Here is a 17,294-nt window from a genome sequence, read left to right as displayed (position 1 = left end):
TAGGCTTTGATTATCCCTACTGGCACCGCAACAACTTCTTGTTTCCGGTCCCAAAGGCCTACTCAAAACGTTGAGGGGGTAGCCGCCAAGAAGAATGAATTCCCGAAGGGGTCCAATAAGACTGCCTTTCGAGTAATAAAGGGACGGACTGAGATTCCTAACTCCCGATGCAGGAATTTAAATGAGGGGGAGGCTTCCGAAAAGCATTGAACCCCCCAATCGAATGAATCGTAACATTCGTAATGATCAACTTTACGGAGCCCTATCGCTCGGTTAGAGTTGATAGGTCCATCCCAGCCAGAACTCAAACAACCTTAAAAATATTGCTATAGAAGCACGCATTTCTTCGTCCACAACAGCTGGTTCTTTCGGTCCTGGCTAGACGGTACTGTTCTCCAGTCAATATCCTGTCAAAGAATGTAAAATTTGTTGTATCAATGATATTACCAATCAACGAACTGCTAGTTGGAGAGGGGGGTCCATTACGTGTTAGCTACCTCTAGAATAGCCAGACATTCTTGGCAAGGTTTCAGAACGGTGGGCGGGAAATGAAAAGTATGGCAGTAAACAAATTGAAGAAGGAGCTCTTGCCTCCAACTCAAAAGAGAACAGAACGTTCCTTCCGCAACGCAAGGACGATATCTTTCGTAGCAGTCAAGGATGAGAGTTCGATCCATTAGGTTCTTCGATTTGTTCGGAAAAGAATCATGTCTGACGCCTAAGCCGGAGACCGCCCTTCTGCTGCTTTCCTCGCTCCCTAAGTCTGATTGAAGCTCTCGAGCCCGTTCCGAATGAGAATTGGATGTTGCTTCCTATTTTGTTGACATGTTGTCTTTCTGGAGATTGTTCTGAGAATGAAAAGAAGAAATCAATGCTGCGAGGCATGGTTTGGTTACCCTACGAGGAAGCCCAACCATGCTTAGGTCGAAACCTAACCTGATGGATAGACAGAAACCTTAATCGAAACCGGATCAGGAGAGAGAAATTAACTACTATGTTCCACCTGATCTACGACCACCCAACAATTAAATACGGCTTTTCCTTCAACTGCTCTTCTTGATTCTGACTCCGATACTGTGCCTCTCTCTGTAAAAAAGCCACTCAGCTCGATCAGGGCTTGGGAAATCCTTCGCTAGCGAGGCAGCTGCACGGTTTTGTTGCAATACTATAAGATGGCTCGCTTTTGTGCACTTATAAAAATGGTTGTGAGTATTCTAATTGTCACCTAAGTTAAAAAAAGTTCTGTTAGGTTCTTAGTAGCAGTCGGCGACCTTTTTTCCCCTACCTTTTTTTTTCTTTTGAACAAGCCTGAATAATCCTCATTTTTTGTCTTTTTGATTTGAGTCCAAAATAACTGGCAGGTTTCATTAATGAAAAGAAAAGCGGAGGCCCGCCATCTGCTAGCATTGTGCTTTTGAATCGATTCTTTATCAATGGCCCACCCACCCTTTCTTTGAACCTTGTCAATGACCGAACTTAAAGATATGAACTGAGTGCCATTTGATGAGTAACTGAGAACAAGGGAGAGGGATATAGAAAGGATGAAGTAATGAAAGAGGAAGTCATTGCTAGTAGTAACGACTTGTCACGATCCATTGGTTCATATAGAATCCATGTCCTAGGTGTATCAAAAAACATTCTTTTCGCTAAGCGTATATAATAAAATAGAGTAAAAGGGTCCACCCCGAAACCGACGGGGGTACTAACTAACAGCTGAGTCCTCTCCGAACCGCAGGAGATAGTTGCCCATCATACGGCTCACCAACTTCACTTGCCTCTATGGAAGGCTGTCTCCGGGCATGTTCGGATCACCTACAATACACGGCTCTACGAAGGAGGGGCTTGGGTTAGGAGCGTTTTCAATATGATGATTTTCCTGTTCGATGAGAAATGCGAGACGAAAAAGGAACCCATCTTTTCGACTGGGGAATGCGAGTCTGTTTTGTCCACTTTCTCCACCCCCCCGAAGTTGTAAGGCCCCGTTAGCCTGGGCAAAGATGGGGATAAGGAAATTGGATTGAAGCCCCCTTAGCTCTGCCAGACACTGGACAGGGGTTAGCTCTGTAAATGTGTAGAGCCAAGTGTAGTGTGGTGTAGTAGTAGGCACTTCTAGGCCCCTTCCCGGCTACTGGATCACTCCAGTGCTGGGGGTACTAAGGACCCTCTGCCATCCATCGCAGCAGAGCCCTTTCATGAGCGGGGGGGCTAAGCGCAGTTCTTTTCATCAAACGTTGAATGAAATCGATTATTTTTTAGATATCAAAATCTAAATCGGATAGGATAGATGGATGGATCTATCTTTCTATTCATATATTACTAAAAAAATGGATTTCTATAGTAAAGTTGCGTAGCAAGAAGCCCCAAATCCTTGATTTGGCCAGGAAAGACTGCACTGCTTTTGGCCCAGGAAGCGAAGGGAATGAGCTCGGCTGCTTCTCCTCCACACGGAGTTTTCTCCGTGCTCCTTCCGCATGCGCTTCGCGCGCCATTGGCGCTTTGCTCTCCTCAATTTCTTCATTGGACGCTTCGGATGGACTTCGCCGTTCTTTCCCAACTAAATTAGATTAGAAAAGGCTGTATCACATCGAGATGTCGATTCGTTTTCCGCCCCCAATGAGATGGGGAATTTGTAACCCCCTATTTCTATACTTTTGGGCCCTTCATCTTTCTGAATCGAGGCCCGGCTCGCGTCGTTCCAACAACCGGCGGGGAGCACCTCAGTATACGATCGCGCGCAGTAACTGGGAGTCCTAAACCACCTAAGGCCAACTTCAATTCACCAAACCAAGGTTCATCTCGTGTAGTGATTATGGACTCGTCCAAGGATATTGAGTAGACGGTTGATGTATCAGACTCGACCCTATCTTTCGTAGCATGCATTCCCATCCGTGTCGCAACTGATTCGGTAAGCTACGTGTCCGGTGCGCGGAGAACTGCCTTCGGTCCCCCAAACTTACTTACTCGTGGCAACCTTCCGGCCGCCCAACAACCTATAACGCTAGTCACTACTCCCACTGGGGCTAGGAAGTAAGCCCCACAACCCAAAGCGGCGAAGAACAAATAGAATTTGCTACAAAAGCCGGCTAAGGGGGGTATTCCTGCGTATGAGAACATAGTAATGGAGAAGGTAATAGCCGAAATAGGATTCGTTTTGGCTAGAGCGCCCAAATCCGCTATATATTTGACACGGGTTTGCCGTAATGCTGAAACTATGGCGAATGCATCTATCGTCATTAATGCATAAATAAAGATACCAATTAGTAGTGATTGAATTCCTTCTATGGTTCCACATGATAAACCAGTACGAATATAACCTACATGTCCAATTGAACTATGAGCTAGAGGTCTTTTGACTTTCGTTTGGGCCATGGCGGCCAGTGCTCCTAAGATCATAGAAGCAATGCTGCAGAAAAAGAAGATTTGTTGCAATGTAGCTCCATAGGAACCATAAATAGAAACACGTGAAATATTAGCAGAAATAGATATTTTAGGCGCAATAGAAAGGAATGCTGTAACCGGGGTGGGTGAACCCTCATAGATATCAGGTGCCCACATATATAGAGTCAAAAGAGATATGGAGTCCGAAGGGGAGGGGAGTTTTCTTCGGGGCTCGAGAGATGGAATAGATAGGGCCCCACAAGTTTTTAATTCGCCGCTGGGGAATTCACACGAAAGGAAACGAGGAATTCTCAACGAAAAAAGTGCTCTCTGAACCGAACGTGAAAGTAGTTTTCCATCAGACGGCTGTTCCCGTAACTCCACTCTCGACTTGGATTATATATCCAAAAAGGTCCGCTCTCGGCCATTCCACACGCTGCCTAGCGGAGGCGTGGTTATCTGAAGTGGATTCTCTCTTTTCTAGTAGATGCCGAACCTGCTGCCCCATTGACTAAGAAGGGGGCGGGCGCAGCAGCTACATGGACCCCTTCCTTTCTGTTGTTGCCAGCGCTTTCCCGGGCCGAGCCGGAATTCTTTATTATAAAGGGCAGGCAAAGCCCGAAGGCTGCTATCCCAATAGGCCAGCGGGCGGAACGAGGAGAGGGCCCGGCAATCATACCACCGCGGTCGAAAAAGCGTGTTCCTTCCCCCGCCGCATCCCCCTCCCTTCGTCGAGCCTTTCCTTGTTTGGTTGGGGAAAGCATTCCCAACTCTGAACTTGGCGGGCATTCTTTCCAGCCTTATTCAACCAAACAAATAGGGGTGGGTTTGTTTGGTTTGAACAGAGGCTCAAACATGATTTGTTGGTCCGAGCTACGCCATGCGTCCAATACAAAATCTGGAAAGCTGCAGGGATGACAAAAAGAGGGCGCCTTTGGAAGCGTTCGCCGGTAACCAAAGCGTCACGACATAATCAAAGGAGTGACGCTGACTGAATCCAATCCATAAACCCGGAAAGGAAACAAAGTGTGTTCCCTTTCGTCAAGTAGGTAAAGTAGGCATACGAACCACTTTTGCTTTGCCTTAGACTCTATTGGAACAAAGCAAAGAAGGAGGCAGAATGGAGAAAGGAAAGGGACAAGGGCGGTCTTGCTTGGCGCGAAGGCTGCTGGTTCGGGGGTAGGGTACGGTACTACAGGTCCTCGGACTTCCAGGCGGTTTTTCTTTTGGGCTGCTGTTCACCGTTGGATCTCGCCAATACAGCCCCCTATAGTTTTCGTTACCGAGATATCTTTTTTTTTTCATTGTTCCCAGGGATTTATTGGGTAATCCGCTCCCATGCTGCAAACAGTCAAATCTGAACTGAACCTTGTCGCTCTTCTTTCTTTCCTCGCGGGCAGGAAGCACACCAGCAGCGTGCGTTGCGTGATTCTACTGTGTTTTTTGCACTTGACTGGGTGGACAGTTGACCGGAAGAGAACTTCGATTCGCCCGGCCAGCAGGCGGGCGGCGTGCTTATCTTGTGTGACAACACTACAGAGCGAGTGGCTCTTCTAGGCGGGCAGCTGTGTGACAACACTCCAGAGAAAGCGGCGCTTTCGTGTAACATGCTATGGTCTCAACGCCCTTACGAGGTAGTGATGAGTTTCACGCGCTCTAAGCCCGGCCCGCGCGCGGTTAGGAAGATTGGCCGCAATCTGAGCGGTACCACCCACCCTACCCTACCACCTATAGGCGGCCGTCCGTCCTACAGCCGCCCGAAAAGGAACTGCAGTGATCTTGAATAGGAATCCTACAGCGATAAATAGAATCCCCATAAAAATACCACTAGATCGAGCACCAGTGATTTCGTATCCGGTCAAAATCTTGGCTAATTGATCGAAGTGGGTAGCTCCAGTAGACCCATAGATCATGGAACAAATAGGGTGGGTAGGCCCAACCACCACACTACACGTATAGACGCGAACCCCCCTCGTTACCGTACGTGCGACTCTCACCGCATACGGCTCGCACAAAGACTCCTAAATCCATCCCGAGCCTTTTCTTCCACCTCTCCTCTCCAATCCTCGATCCAACTTGCCTTTCCCAGGCGCTATGAAATGGGCGGTCTTTCCTCCGCCTATCGTATGTATCAGCTTGGCTTCGTCCAGAACCAAGGAGGCATTCTGGCGGGCACGTGCGTGTAGGAATGCCGACCACTACATAAGCTAGTTGACTATGACTACAAGCCAAGCCGGAAGCGACTCGATTCTATTCTCGTTGGGATTGGATATAGATGGGGAATCTATAGATCGTAGTAGTTCGCCAACCTCTCTAACTAACATACGATACAATTTCATTTCACGGCATGGCCAAAAAAAAAGAAAGAGCTTTGCTCGGTTGGACTTCCTACGCTGACGAATGCCTCCTTTCTCTTCTCTGAAGTCTACAATAAACAAGTGGGAGAGGCAGGATTCGAACCTACGTAGAAAAACTTCAACAGATTTACAGTCTGTCGCTTTTGACCACTCGGCCACTCTCCCCTTCCTGGGCCGAGGCCCCCCTCAATGGGTTCTAAGAAGGAAGGCGCCGCCCTGAATCAAAAAAAAAAAAGCAACTTGATTTGATTGAAGGGAACTAATACTCTTTATTAGCTTAGCTAGCGTTCCGAGAGAATCTAGTCATTTAGTCAGTTTATAACAATCTCTGTAAAGCAAGGGGCAAAGCTTCGTAGACAGCTTCCCCCTCATGTAGTCGTCGGCCTTCCCCAGCCCCCCCTTAGTCGCTTCTGGCTAAGCTGCGAGTTCATGAGCAAGTGAATGAACGAGCCATGTTCCTAAAAGGAGTGACCATCTTTGTTTTCTTCCCTTCCCCTATCCCTTCAAAGCCCAGAGGTTGTTGGGCGCTAGCCCTTTACTAAGAGAATATCAAGTCAAGTAAAGGCTCTTCTGCTGATCGAAGCTGCGAGCCTACCCTTCTCGAGCCTACAACAATAGCTTACGCTTACCAAGCAAGCCTAGTCTACTAAAATAGGGCTACAGCAAGCAAGCTTTCCCCCTTCGTTTGTTGTGGGTCGCGCCTCACCGCAGGCACTGAATGAATGAAATGAGTGGAGATCTTCCTTCCCCCCTTGTTAATTACCAAGAACTTCGTTGCCACTAGTGGCGAAGAAAAATTCTACCATCCCACCTAAAAACAATTCGGAGCCTAAAGAGAAGAGAGTTCAGTCTACAAGAAGCTGGCAGAGCTTTAGCCATTGGACTACATCCATCTATCCTACCTAAACAACAGTAAGCCTTTTCTTGTTCCTTCTTCGAATGACGCTAGTAGAGAAAAATTCCTTCCGGCTAATGAAGATACTACTCCAGTCTTCCCATTCATTCCCAGTGGATCCTTCTTCTCTCTAAGAATTGAACGAACCAAGTTCACCTATACCAGAGTGAGGAATAAAAACCAACAATCAACTTCCCACTTTTGATGTCCCACGATTCTGCTAGTTTAGAAACTAAGGAGAAGGACAGGGGTCGCTAGGTCAGAAAAGCGAACACTAACAAATCTCCCCAAGTAGGATTTGAACCTACGACCAGTCAGTTAACAGCCGACCGCTCTACCACTGAGCTACTGAGGAACAACGGACTTAAGGAAGCCGACTCTCGTTCTTTGGACCAACCTATGACCGAACAAAAATGGGTTCGTCACTCTTTTTCACATACACCGGGCGAGTTGGTTACGATAGCAAGCCCCTCCCCGGCCGGAGAGCTTCCAGGACAAGGGGGCGGCGGTCAACCATCCACTCTTGAGATTCATATTGATCAATCGATCTCCGCGTCCTGCCAGTTCGCTAAGTAGACTCACTCTACCGAGGGGCAACAAAGGCTGGAACTATTCCTGCCGGGACCTACTTCTCATCCTAGGAGTTAGCAGGTATGAGAGAGTCCCCTCTCTGTCTGTCTCTCCGAGTTTCTACTACTCTACTAAGTAGCACTTCTGCTATTCAATCATAGAATCGATTCCGATCAAGCTGAAAAAGCCCTAACAACTTAGTAAGCTAAGCTAGCGCCCTATCTATAGTCAGGGGCCTTTTCTTGCTCGTTAGCGCTTTAGAAAGATTGCAGCTAGCGCGCCCCCCTTCTTTCTCAAAGTCAACTTTCTCGCTTGTTAGTCAAGCTTTGAAGCCCCTACCTTTATGGCTTTATGGGATATTTGAAGAAGCGCAGGTTTGGAACCCTAACCAATGGGCTTTTCCCCAACCTATACAAGGTGCTGGTCTCGATCTCGCTTGGTGGTGCCCCTCTCGATGATTGTTGACTCAACATTGATTTCGTGCTTGAGTTGGAGGGCCCTCCCTCCATCCATCGAGTCAAGTAATTCGCTATCGGAAATTATTCCGCCGCCTATCTCATGTCATGCTTCTTGTTTCTCCGAATTGGTTCCTAGTCTCAGTCAATCAAGATTCGCCATCAAGAGAGGGAAAGGGAAGAGCCTTTACTTTAGGTTAGGCCGGTCTCGTCATTCACGCAATTCCCCCGTCCATCGATCGATCACGCGAGTAGGCATCCAGTCAGCACATAGCGAACGAAAAAAGCATTCATCCTGGCTTCTCTTCCTAAAAAAAAATGTCGTTCAATTGATCCCTATCCCTATTCATTCGGTCAAAGTCTCCACGGCCTTTTCACGCCCCTCTACTGAGAGGGGCACCATGTTGATAGGAATCGGCAAAGACCCTCTTGTACACGTCCTCGAGGGCAGCATTCATGGCAATCATCACTAGTTTCTCCCGGGGGCATGGTATGGCCTTGTTCTTGGTGTTGTTTAATAGATGTCGAGTGCCGCTTTTCCCCGTCCGAGAATCTCCATCTGCTCTAAGTGGGCGAGCTAGAATCCTTATGTCAGGTTGGTTGTTCAAAAGACTTTTCTCTTTACCCTTTGCATCTTCATCTTTTTGAAAGCCCAGACCCGGATCTTCATTAGTCCTATTTCAGGTGCAAAGCCTCTTCATTCAATAAAGACCTCTTTTTCTCTTTCTTTTCTTTCTCCCCCATTTATCATTTTGTTGATTGAAAGAGGATAAGCGCTATCCATTGAGTAAAGGGAGGGTTTGCTACAGTGATTCGGGCGGTTGGTGGCCCCTTCGAGAGTTGCGGGTCCTTGTCGCTGCATGAGTGGTAGCTCACGCTCAAAACTCCTCCGACACGAGTCCTAGGCGTTGCGCTGCGGTCCCTTTCCTGGCTTCGCTTGTGCGAGCACTTCTGATTGGTTCCATCCATCCCCGACCCTAATGAATCGAGTATGAAGGGGTCAGTCAGTCAAGTGGTTCGGGTTCTCGGTCGGTTCCCGTTCGCCTGCCCCCCTCATAGTGCATTAGTGCGTAGGGTGGTCAACTTAGAGGGCGCCCGCCTCCTCTTCAGACGTGTCCTCGACAACCTGGCGGTTGTTCGGTCTCCGCTTTTGGGGGCGGGAGTGCTTGGTCGCTGGGCTTTCCTTTTCCTCAACCAATTCGGTTGTGTCAGCCTGTTCTACCATTTTGTTATGAGCTGGCTGGCTGTCCAAAGATGGATTGAAGGTTCGTAACGCCTTTGAGTTCAAGTGGCACAGTACCTTCGATCGACCATGGGGCGTATTCTACCCTTACCGAATTCTTTCTATTGAAGCGTAACGTAAAAAGCTCCTTCTCATGTTGCATTTCTTTGGTTTGGAAGTTCCAGAATGTTGTCTGTGGATTTCTAACAAAGGGAAGCCCCCTTATGCTATTTGAAACATTCAAGTTCCGTGCTGCTCGCCACTCCCCGAGGCCAAGGACGGGGTCGAACCGTCATTCCAGGATTTGCAGTCCGATACATTTCCATTATGTTACCTAGCCAAACCCGCCACCTCATGTGCCAAAGTCAAATGATTGTTCTTCCGTCCCCGCTCCCTCTTTTTATACATATGCGGTGGCGGGCGGAGCGATCGACCGGCGGCGGGTTACCAGAGAAGAGGGGACAACTTCTTTCTCCCTTGCCTTGCTCAATCTTCCTTTTCTGATTGAAAGTAGCAAGCCACTCCACTACTGGTACAGAGGCCAGATAGAAGGTTGCTCATCCAGCCCAGCGGATCCATTGTTTATGCGGCAGTGCGATGCAGCTGAAAAAAGGGGCTTCCCTTTTTTTTAGTTTTTTAGTAAGGTATAGGTTGGGGAAAACTCCCAAACTAGGGTTCGTTCCAAAAAGCTTACCTTAAAAAAAAAGTTTTAGGAGCACCCCTAATCTACCCCTAAACTACAAGCTAGCGCGCAACGGCTTTTCAGCCCTTGTTGCTTGCTGCTTGCAGGCTCGAAAATCTCTCTTTCGCCTCTCCCCCCTGTCTCCATTCTGATTGATTCGCTTCTTCCTTCGCGCAAGCGCTTGGTTCGACCCTTGTTGTCTTGCATTTTGTGATCCTCCGCTTCAGTCTGCGTTTTTCGGATAGCCGGGATTCGACGTTGATTTCCGATTGAAATGTCAGCCCCAGGTTTTGGGCGGCCCATCTGGTTAGTTCAGCTATCACTGCTGGAAGCCCCTGCGGTTGTTTGGCGGCGTACTCCCCGTCCGCCTATCTCACATTCCCAAAGCATATTTCTTATTTCATATTTCATTTTCCTTTCCTGCATCTTTCTTTCTATCCATAGGTCGGCTTCGTGCAGATAGATCTTTGCCGGGGGAGATTGGTGCTCCTTGAGGTATGCCCTTCCGATGGGTTGTTCCCTTCTCTGTCTTTTCCATCCAGTGCCCGTACTGCGTCATAAAATCTTCGTCTTCGATCTCTCTTCGCAACGCAATAAAGAAGTCTAAGAGTTTCTCTCGGCATCTGTCTTTTAAGTCATTGATCTCATATCTAGTTGCAGGGGGGTCTGCGTTCACTATTAAGCCTACGCCCGTCCATTCCTTTCAAGCTTGATCCCGCCCTTAGACTCCTTACGCTCTTCGACTGAACTCGTTGGCTCCGCGCTCTATTCGGTCGGAACCCGGTTCGAGAACCTTCTCTCATAGATTCCCTTCACCAAGTCATCGCCAGCAATCAGCTCAACTCCCTTGGTGTCAAAGGGCGAGTTCCTTTCTTGTCTTGCCCAAAAACTTTCTTTATTCTCATTGGAGAAAGACTCTCCCGCGGCAAGGTTTTACACATGGGGCCAGCTGCTTTCTTTATCTCGCTTGCCGTTAGTCCGTCTAGCGCCTTTCGGTTGGGGTCCGCCCCGGGGGTTAGCCCGCTTGGGTTATATTTTCTAGTCTCGAAGGCAGTCAACGTGTCAGCCATTCTTCTCCCAAACTACTTTAAAATCCTTTGCTCTTTTTTCCAGTTCTCTCCCTCTACTTTATTTGACAGGGGCGGAGAATACCACTCTATCAATAACAAGAATAAAGGTTGTAGCAATGTTGTTTCAAATGGTTTGAGCTTGGAAGCAACCTGCTATCTATCGATAGGCGAGAACAGACAGCTATTGGCTGCTTCGCCTATCTATTCTATTATGGCCGGCTTGGAGACATCAGAGGAAGACCATCATCTCTATCCGGGTACGATCATAGCTTCATTCATTCGTTGAACCTTGGGGATAACCAAACGCATTGAGGTCAATGACCACACCACCTCTATCATACATACGACATTACATGACGCGAGAGTGCATGGTCAACACACACCTAAAGCGCCTACGTTCCGCTTGCAGCCAATACAACCACAACCTAACTTGCACGAGATTCAACAACCGAAGCTACTAGTAGTCCCGAGGGGACGGCATCCTCCTATACTATAATAGTTAGCAGTACTGAACAAGCGAGTCATCGGTCCGGGGAAAGAAAAGGACCGCCTTTGAAAAATAGAAAGGAATTATTTGACTTGGCCTTCGGAACAAAGGTGATTCTGTTCATGCTTCAGACGATCTGGCTAATTATATATACTTCTATCTAATTATAGACTCTTCTTCTATTAGAAGAACCTATAGGCCTGTTTTAGCGCGTTTCCAAAGGGTTAGGTTGACTTTGGAAACACTACTAAAGACCGGGTGAAGAATGAAAAACGTCCGCTAACGCCCACGGGATAAGATCTTTTTTAGATCAGCAACGAATGTCTTGTATCTATGAAGAAAGATTTCTCCCCGGGTTCAGACCCTGAATGCCATACCTTGCTGAAGGCGATTCACGAGAGAATTGCGCATAGTTCCGTTTGACCGAGATGTGAATGCCCGTGATCTGCTCGGTATAGTGATGGATTTCATGGCCGACGTCTAAGCGGCACGAATACGCCGACATGAAAGGAGTTCCCCGCGGAGCATTTTTTCTTTCGTCCTCGGACGTTTTTTTTGTTCGATTCCGGCACTTGCGTTCTGATGCCCGGAACCCTCGCGATTGATTGGGAGAAAGAGCGAAAGCGAGAAAGATGGATTGTTATCCATCGGAAATCGATAGGAATTCCCCGGGGATGGATTGCCTTCTAATAGATGTTCTGTCTTTCATTATTAACATCCAATCCCATGCTAATAAGAAAAACGAGCGATTGCTAGTCAGCTTTCATTTTTTGAAATAGTTAATGGTAGGGGCTGAGGCTCTGAAGGCTTTCCAACTTGCTTCAATTAGGGAATAGCGCAGATGGATCAATCACGCGGTTCTGCAGCGTCCTCCAACTTGCTGTCCGCTCCCCTTCACTTTCTTTGCTGGACGGGAAGATGCGAATCGCGAAGGCCTTCCCACCACGCAAAGTTCAAACCTCGCCGGAGAGAGAGAAGCGAATTGAAAACCGGCCTAAAATACCTTCGCAATCGAAGGTGAAAGCGGGAAAAAGACGACGAAACCCTTTTTTCTTTCTTTGTCAGCCGACTTGAAAGGTGCTCTCAGTGTACCGCCATACGCACCCAGACATTAGACCAATTGTGGCTGGCCCAACAGTTTCCAGAATGCCGTTGTCATGATGTTGATCCGGCTTCTGCGACTACGGCATCCGTCTAGCTCCGAATATGCGCATTGGAGCTCTTCGCTCGATGTCCCGGGTCGCTCTGTTGTAAACCGCTCTTTCGTCGGGCGGTGGCTTATTTCTAAGACCTCCCTTACTAGATCAAACAAATAAAGCTCCATTGAATGAATCAACTTCTCCCTCCCCGGTCAATGGTTCGGGGAAAAGCCTATCTCAGTGATGTTCAAAAACGGGAAAAAGCGTCGTTCGAAAACTCGCGTTAGCTCGTTTTGGACCACCTTCTACTTTTGAACCAGTTCTCGACCCCGAGCGTAGCGACCCAAAGAAAGGCGCACTGGCAGCTCGTAGTCGCGGCAAACGCACTTTGATTGTTCAATCAAACCAAACATAGGGGCCTTCCAGGAATTGACCAAGCAGGAACCGGGGATCAAAGTTCTATTGATTCATCTATCTCAAATAGGGAAAAAACTGAATCAAGAAGGGGTCAGCTGAGCTCGAAAGGGGTAGCCGGTCGTCGGCTAGGAGCTCTGGCCGGCAACGAAGCTAAAGCTTCATACTGGTCCACTCGCAACTTCCACGGCTACGTTCCAACTCTATGTTGATAAGAAAAAAGAAAATCCCCTAAGAAGAAGACTTTCAACTATTCCAACAGAAAGGGGCAATTCAAATGCTCCATAGATAACCCCCTCTGTCTCGTTCCCGTCCAACTCACCGGGAGATCGAAGAGCGGTTTGCGCTTTGCGCCCCAGCCCCCAACACTAATAGATGCTTAGATACCTGCCACTGAATCTGTAAGCGGCGCAGGGCAGGATGGACGAGAAAAGCGGCGAGAAGAAGACAAACAGAGGGGGGACCTGCTTCTATTGCCTTCCCTTTCTACTTCTAGACTGGTTCGTCGGCGGGACAGAGAGCCAAGATCCGATTCGTCAATCGACGAATCCATGCCATGTAACCTGGCAAAGGAGAAAGAGACGATGGCAACGCACCTCATACAAGAGGGAGGGGGTCCGAACAGCCTTGTACGTACGCCGCCCACGCGAAGAAGTTCTTCTCTAATTCCAAAAGGTCAAGCCACCATTCTTCAGTGATGAGCTCTAGCGAACAAATAAATCTTATGTGTTTTTCCCAGAGAGAAATGTCTTTCCATTAGAACAAGTCCGCTGCGAGCCGAGCGAACTACATTACTCAACCGAGCCGAGGCACTATTCACAAAGTGGAACTTTTTACTATCTTTACTAAGCCAACCGCCCCTTCTCCTATACCTGGCTGCTTCTCGCTCACCAAAGAAAGCGTACTTCGTTTCCCGGGACGAGCGGCTCCTTCTTTCTTCCTTCTAATTGGTAAGAAAGCGTTTTTCCCTTAGGTTCTCCCCTGATCTTAGATGGAGAAAGAAATGGTTAAGGAAAGGGCGCCCTCGAAGCTGACCTGACGCGTCAGTCCTCTCTTATTGCCTTCTTTGAACCGGCGTAAGGAGGTTCAGTCAATTAGCACAAAATATAGAAAAATTACTATGCTAGTTCACTCTAGAAGACCTAGTCTGACTTTAGTAGTAGTATAGATTAGTTAGATTCGTAGAACAGAAGAAGAGCCTTTACTTGACTTGATATTCTCTTAGTAAAGCGTTAGCACCCCTAACAAGTAAGGCTCTCTTCTGGATAGCTGCGAAGCCTTCAATGTTGGTATGGAGACTTTGTTTGCTTCCCGTTCGCTGAACAACCCCCCTGTTGCAACACTAAACTATGCTTCAAAGGGCGAACTCCACCTATTTTTGAGCTATTGAATTAGGCGATCCGAAAATCAATCTCTTTCTCACTCCCCTCTATCAGAAAAGGAGGCGTCGGCTCTGAAATGGTGGTAAGGCAAGCTGTATGTATCTAGGTAGAAGTAGACATCGAGCTCCGGGGCTTGTTGGGATAGGGCAGGTTTGGAACCCTAACCCGAAGGGAACTATATCCAACATCCGGGTCAGACTATCACACACGAGACTGGCCTGGGCTCTCATCGAGACCAACTCACTTCTCTCTCCTTAATGTCTGGTACCATTGACCCGCCACTCTGCCTGTCTTCTTGTGGCCTAGTCGAAACTTTCTGCGGCTGCCATGTCTAACCCTATTTGAAAGAGTAAGGGGCCTTGCGGGAGCAATTCCATAGCTACCTGAACACAGACTTTTCTTCTTCCGCTGTGAACAAATCCCCGGCATCATGATCGACTGCTCAGATCTTGACTTACTAGAAAAGGTATCCCACCCAATAGTCAAAGCGGAAGGGGATGACTTTCAGGTTTGACATGAGAATCCGCAATATTCATCTGACTCTCACTCTCGTACCATGCCTGTTGAAAGTTTCTTTCTAAGGGCTCTTGAAGGGCGCTCTTGTATAAGAGCTGCGGGATAAAGGCTGCCTCGATTCATTGAACTGACTTTCCTAAGCTTGAAGGGGATTCATTTGCAAGAGACCATTCCCTCACTGCTGATTCAATAGCTGCTCCTTCTCGGCATCAAGACGAGACCGACCCTTTCACAGGTTAGCATCCACCTCCCTAACAGGGCATTCAAACACAGGAAAGAGCCATGCAGGGGATTCTCCAGATGTTGCCTTTTTTTTAGACCATTTCTTCTTCTTCCTATTCTGGACATGGAGATCAAATTGTTGATTCACCTCTTCGAAAAACATATATAATATCTGAAACAATTAGCAGATCTGATGTGGCATTCGTTTGAAAATCCCCAATAAAGCTTCGATGCATGAATCCCATTCCCCTTCGACCGGTCCTCAAAGGAGAAGAGTATGCTATGCGCAGACGTACTTGCTGCTTGCTTTCTTTGAGGAATTGATGAGTGAAAGGCGATGCCAGTCGATTGATACTATCTATGATTCCTACATACCAGACTTTGATCAATCATACATGATAGGAGAGAAATCGTCTGATTAAGAAAGAAGGGTTCCGCCTCTCGCTAATACAATACGGGGATAACCCTGACATGACCCCTGACTCAATTCCCGTCTTCTCTAGTGGGAATTCTGATCCCGAATAACTAAATAGCGTCAGTGAGGATGCCCATGCCCAGTAGCTTCTCTTTCAGCTTCTTAACCGCGTGGGGAAAGCTTATTCGCTTCAATTGAGCAGCTGAACTCGTTGCCGAAGCCCTTCTTCGCGCACAGCAAGACCTGATTTGAGTGCTTCTTGCCAATTGAGTTGCGATCCGCTCTTGGCCTATTAGGTTCGGAACTCGGATCCATATGGGAGAGTGGCGGATAGCTGCTTTCACGAGGTCAGACAGAATAGAATTTTCAACCGAAACTTGAACTGTCATAAAGTCTTTCTTTAAGTGGGATATCTAAGACATGGGGCTAATCTCCACTTTCCCTCTCTTTTTCTTTTCCCTTCTTTCTCGAGGAGAGAGTGGCCTTCAGCTCATCTCACGATGCCGTTAAACTCAGCTATTCTCTTCCGCTCGGAGTGGCGTTAGCTGATGGAACCAAATCAATGCTTTCCCCGCTCGTTGGCCAGTGAGAGTACAGAGTAGGCTTCTTTCTTTCCGTAATCGGATATGAAGCTGCCGGTCAATCGGCTCCTTAGCTTGTGATATCGGCGATTGAAGGAGTTTCATGCTTGCTGATAGCCTGACTTTCCTATTTCCTTTCTCCTCTTCTCTAGCTTTCTGAAGCTAAAGCCATTGCCCTTGCCATTGCCCGAATCAAATGTTATCCGCTTTCTTGGCTGAAACTGAACAGGCTGGGTGGGCACTGAGTTGAAGAGTATGCCTGCAAAGCCCATTTCTTGTCTAATATCTATAGCTCGTTGATCTTTTTCGCCTGTTCTGGCTAACCCCATTCCAGTCTATTAGGCAAGGTCTGTTCGATTGAGCTTCTATTAGTCATCTTAGACAGCTCGGCAAGCAGCTGAACTCTTTTCCTCTTTCTTTTGCTTTGGATAGATCTCAAGGGCAAAGTACTCATTCCGGGCATGACTCGGAAGATGAAGAGGGGGCAGGCACTTCAGGCCAGTCCTATGGGTTCCTCATTTCCCTATGGTCGAGCGGTTCGGTTGGCCTGTGATGAAGAAGAACTTAGATGATTACAATGGAGCTAGTCACGGAGCTTAGTCATAGGTGACACTCTGATCCCGATGCCTGAAAGCTCTGTTCGCCTACTGGTGAGATAAGCAATCCTCCTTCTATGGTCTTAGGCCCAGTTTCTTTCAACTAACAACTCAGCGCTTTGCCCCTTTCTATCCCGCCCGATCCGCTACTTCTGGTAGAGTGGTGTCAGAGGGCTGTTCCGATGAGAGAGGGTGATCAAGAATCAAAGCAGCTGTTCACAATCCCGCTCTTTCTGTGATCCTATCCCACTTTTCTTCTTGTTGCATCGAATGCCATGGTTGGCTCTTGGGGAGGGAAGGAAAGCCCAAGTCAAATAAAGAGGGCTGGGGCCTAACCCATTTTAAAGCAGTTCAGTTCAAAAAAGTTCTAGCAAGCGTTGGGATAGCCAAAATAAATAAGGATGAAATTCGTTCTGAGTTGGAGTTTCTTTTAGAGGGAGGGTATTTTCCAAGGTTCAATTCTGGACCATCTGACGACTATCAAGCAGTGCCCATAACAGAGTCTAAAAGCATTCTCCGGTAACACTTTTCGGTTTGAGATCCATTGCATTGGGATTGGGACTGCTAAGGATTTCAAGCCATCTAGTTCCATTCCTTCGCCTTTTCAGGCAGTCTTCGTACCATTCCCGGGTGACACTTTATATATGACCAATGCGAGTAAAGGTATCAAGTGATATACGATTTGATTGGATTTTCTTTTCCTGGAACCACTCTTCTGAGCCTGTTCTCTTACTATGTGGGGTCCCTCTTTTCGCTGTGAAGGGTTAGCCCTCTAAGTCCATCTCTGGGGAGTTCTCTTGCACTTATAGCTCCTTTCATATCTTCTGCCTTCTCTTCTTTTTCCAGCCAGCTGGGATATTTTCTGTGAGAAAGCCAGTCTTGAAGTTCCCAGTGAGAGTGAGGCAAGACAGTA

The 17,294-nt window shown here is 47.7% G+C and overlaps 1 protein-coding gene and 2 non-coding genes across 4 annotated transcripts; all 3 read right to left on the bottom strand.

The window, feature by feature from the left end:
• Positions 1-665: 665 nt before the first annotated feature.
• Positions 666-11,228, bottom strand: LOC116190024 (NADH-ubiquinone oxidoreductase chain 2). Of its 2 annotated transcripts, XM_031519702.1 has the most exons (3): positions 5,138-11,209; positions 2,986-3,557; positions 666-1,665 (listed from the first exon to the last, which is right to left on the bottom strand). In XM_031519702.1, the coding sequence occupies exons 1-3, from the start codon at positions 5,289-5,291 to the stop codon at positions 1,477-1,479; spliced, it is 915 nt and encodes a 304-aa protein (XP_031375562.1). In that variant the 5' UTR covers positions 5,292-11,209; the 3' UTR covers positions 666-1,476. The 2 variants fall into 2 exon arrangements, with proteins under 2 accessions (XP_031375562.1, XP_031375563.1); XM_031519703.1 differs by having other exon boundaries at positions 1,524-3,557; positions 5,138-11,228.
• On the bottom strand, positions 5,818-5,900 carry TRNAY-GUA. Its single transcript has one exon. It is a non-coding gene; the product is annotated as a tRNA-Tyr (tRNA).
• On the bottom strand, positions 6,914-6,985 carry TRNAN-GUU. The gene has a single exon. It is a non-coding gene; the product is annotated as a tRNA-Asn (tRNA).
• Positions 11,229-17,294: the final 6,066 nt, after the last annotated feature.

Source organism: Punica granatum, unplaced genomic scaffold (assembly GCF_007655135.1).
Source record: "Punica granatum isolate Tunisia-2019 unplaced genomic scaffold, ASM765513v2 Contig00107, whole genome shotgun sequence".
NCBI lineage: Eukaryota > Viridiplantae > Streptophyta > Magnoliopsida > Myrtales > Lythraceae > Punica > Punica granatum.
The sequence above is the reverse complement of the archived record's forward strand: the minus strand, read 5'-3'. Positions and strand labels throughout refer to the sequence as shown.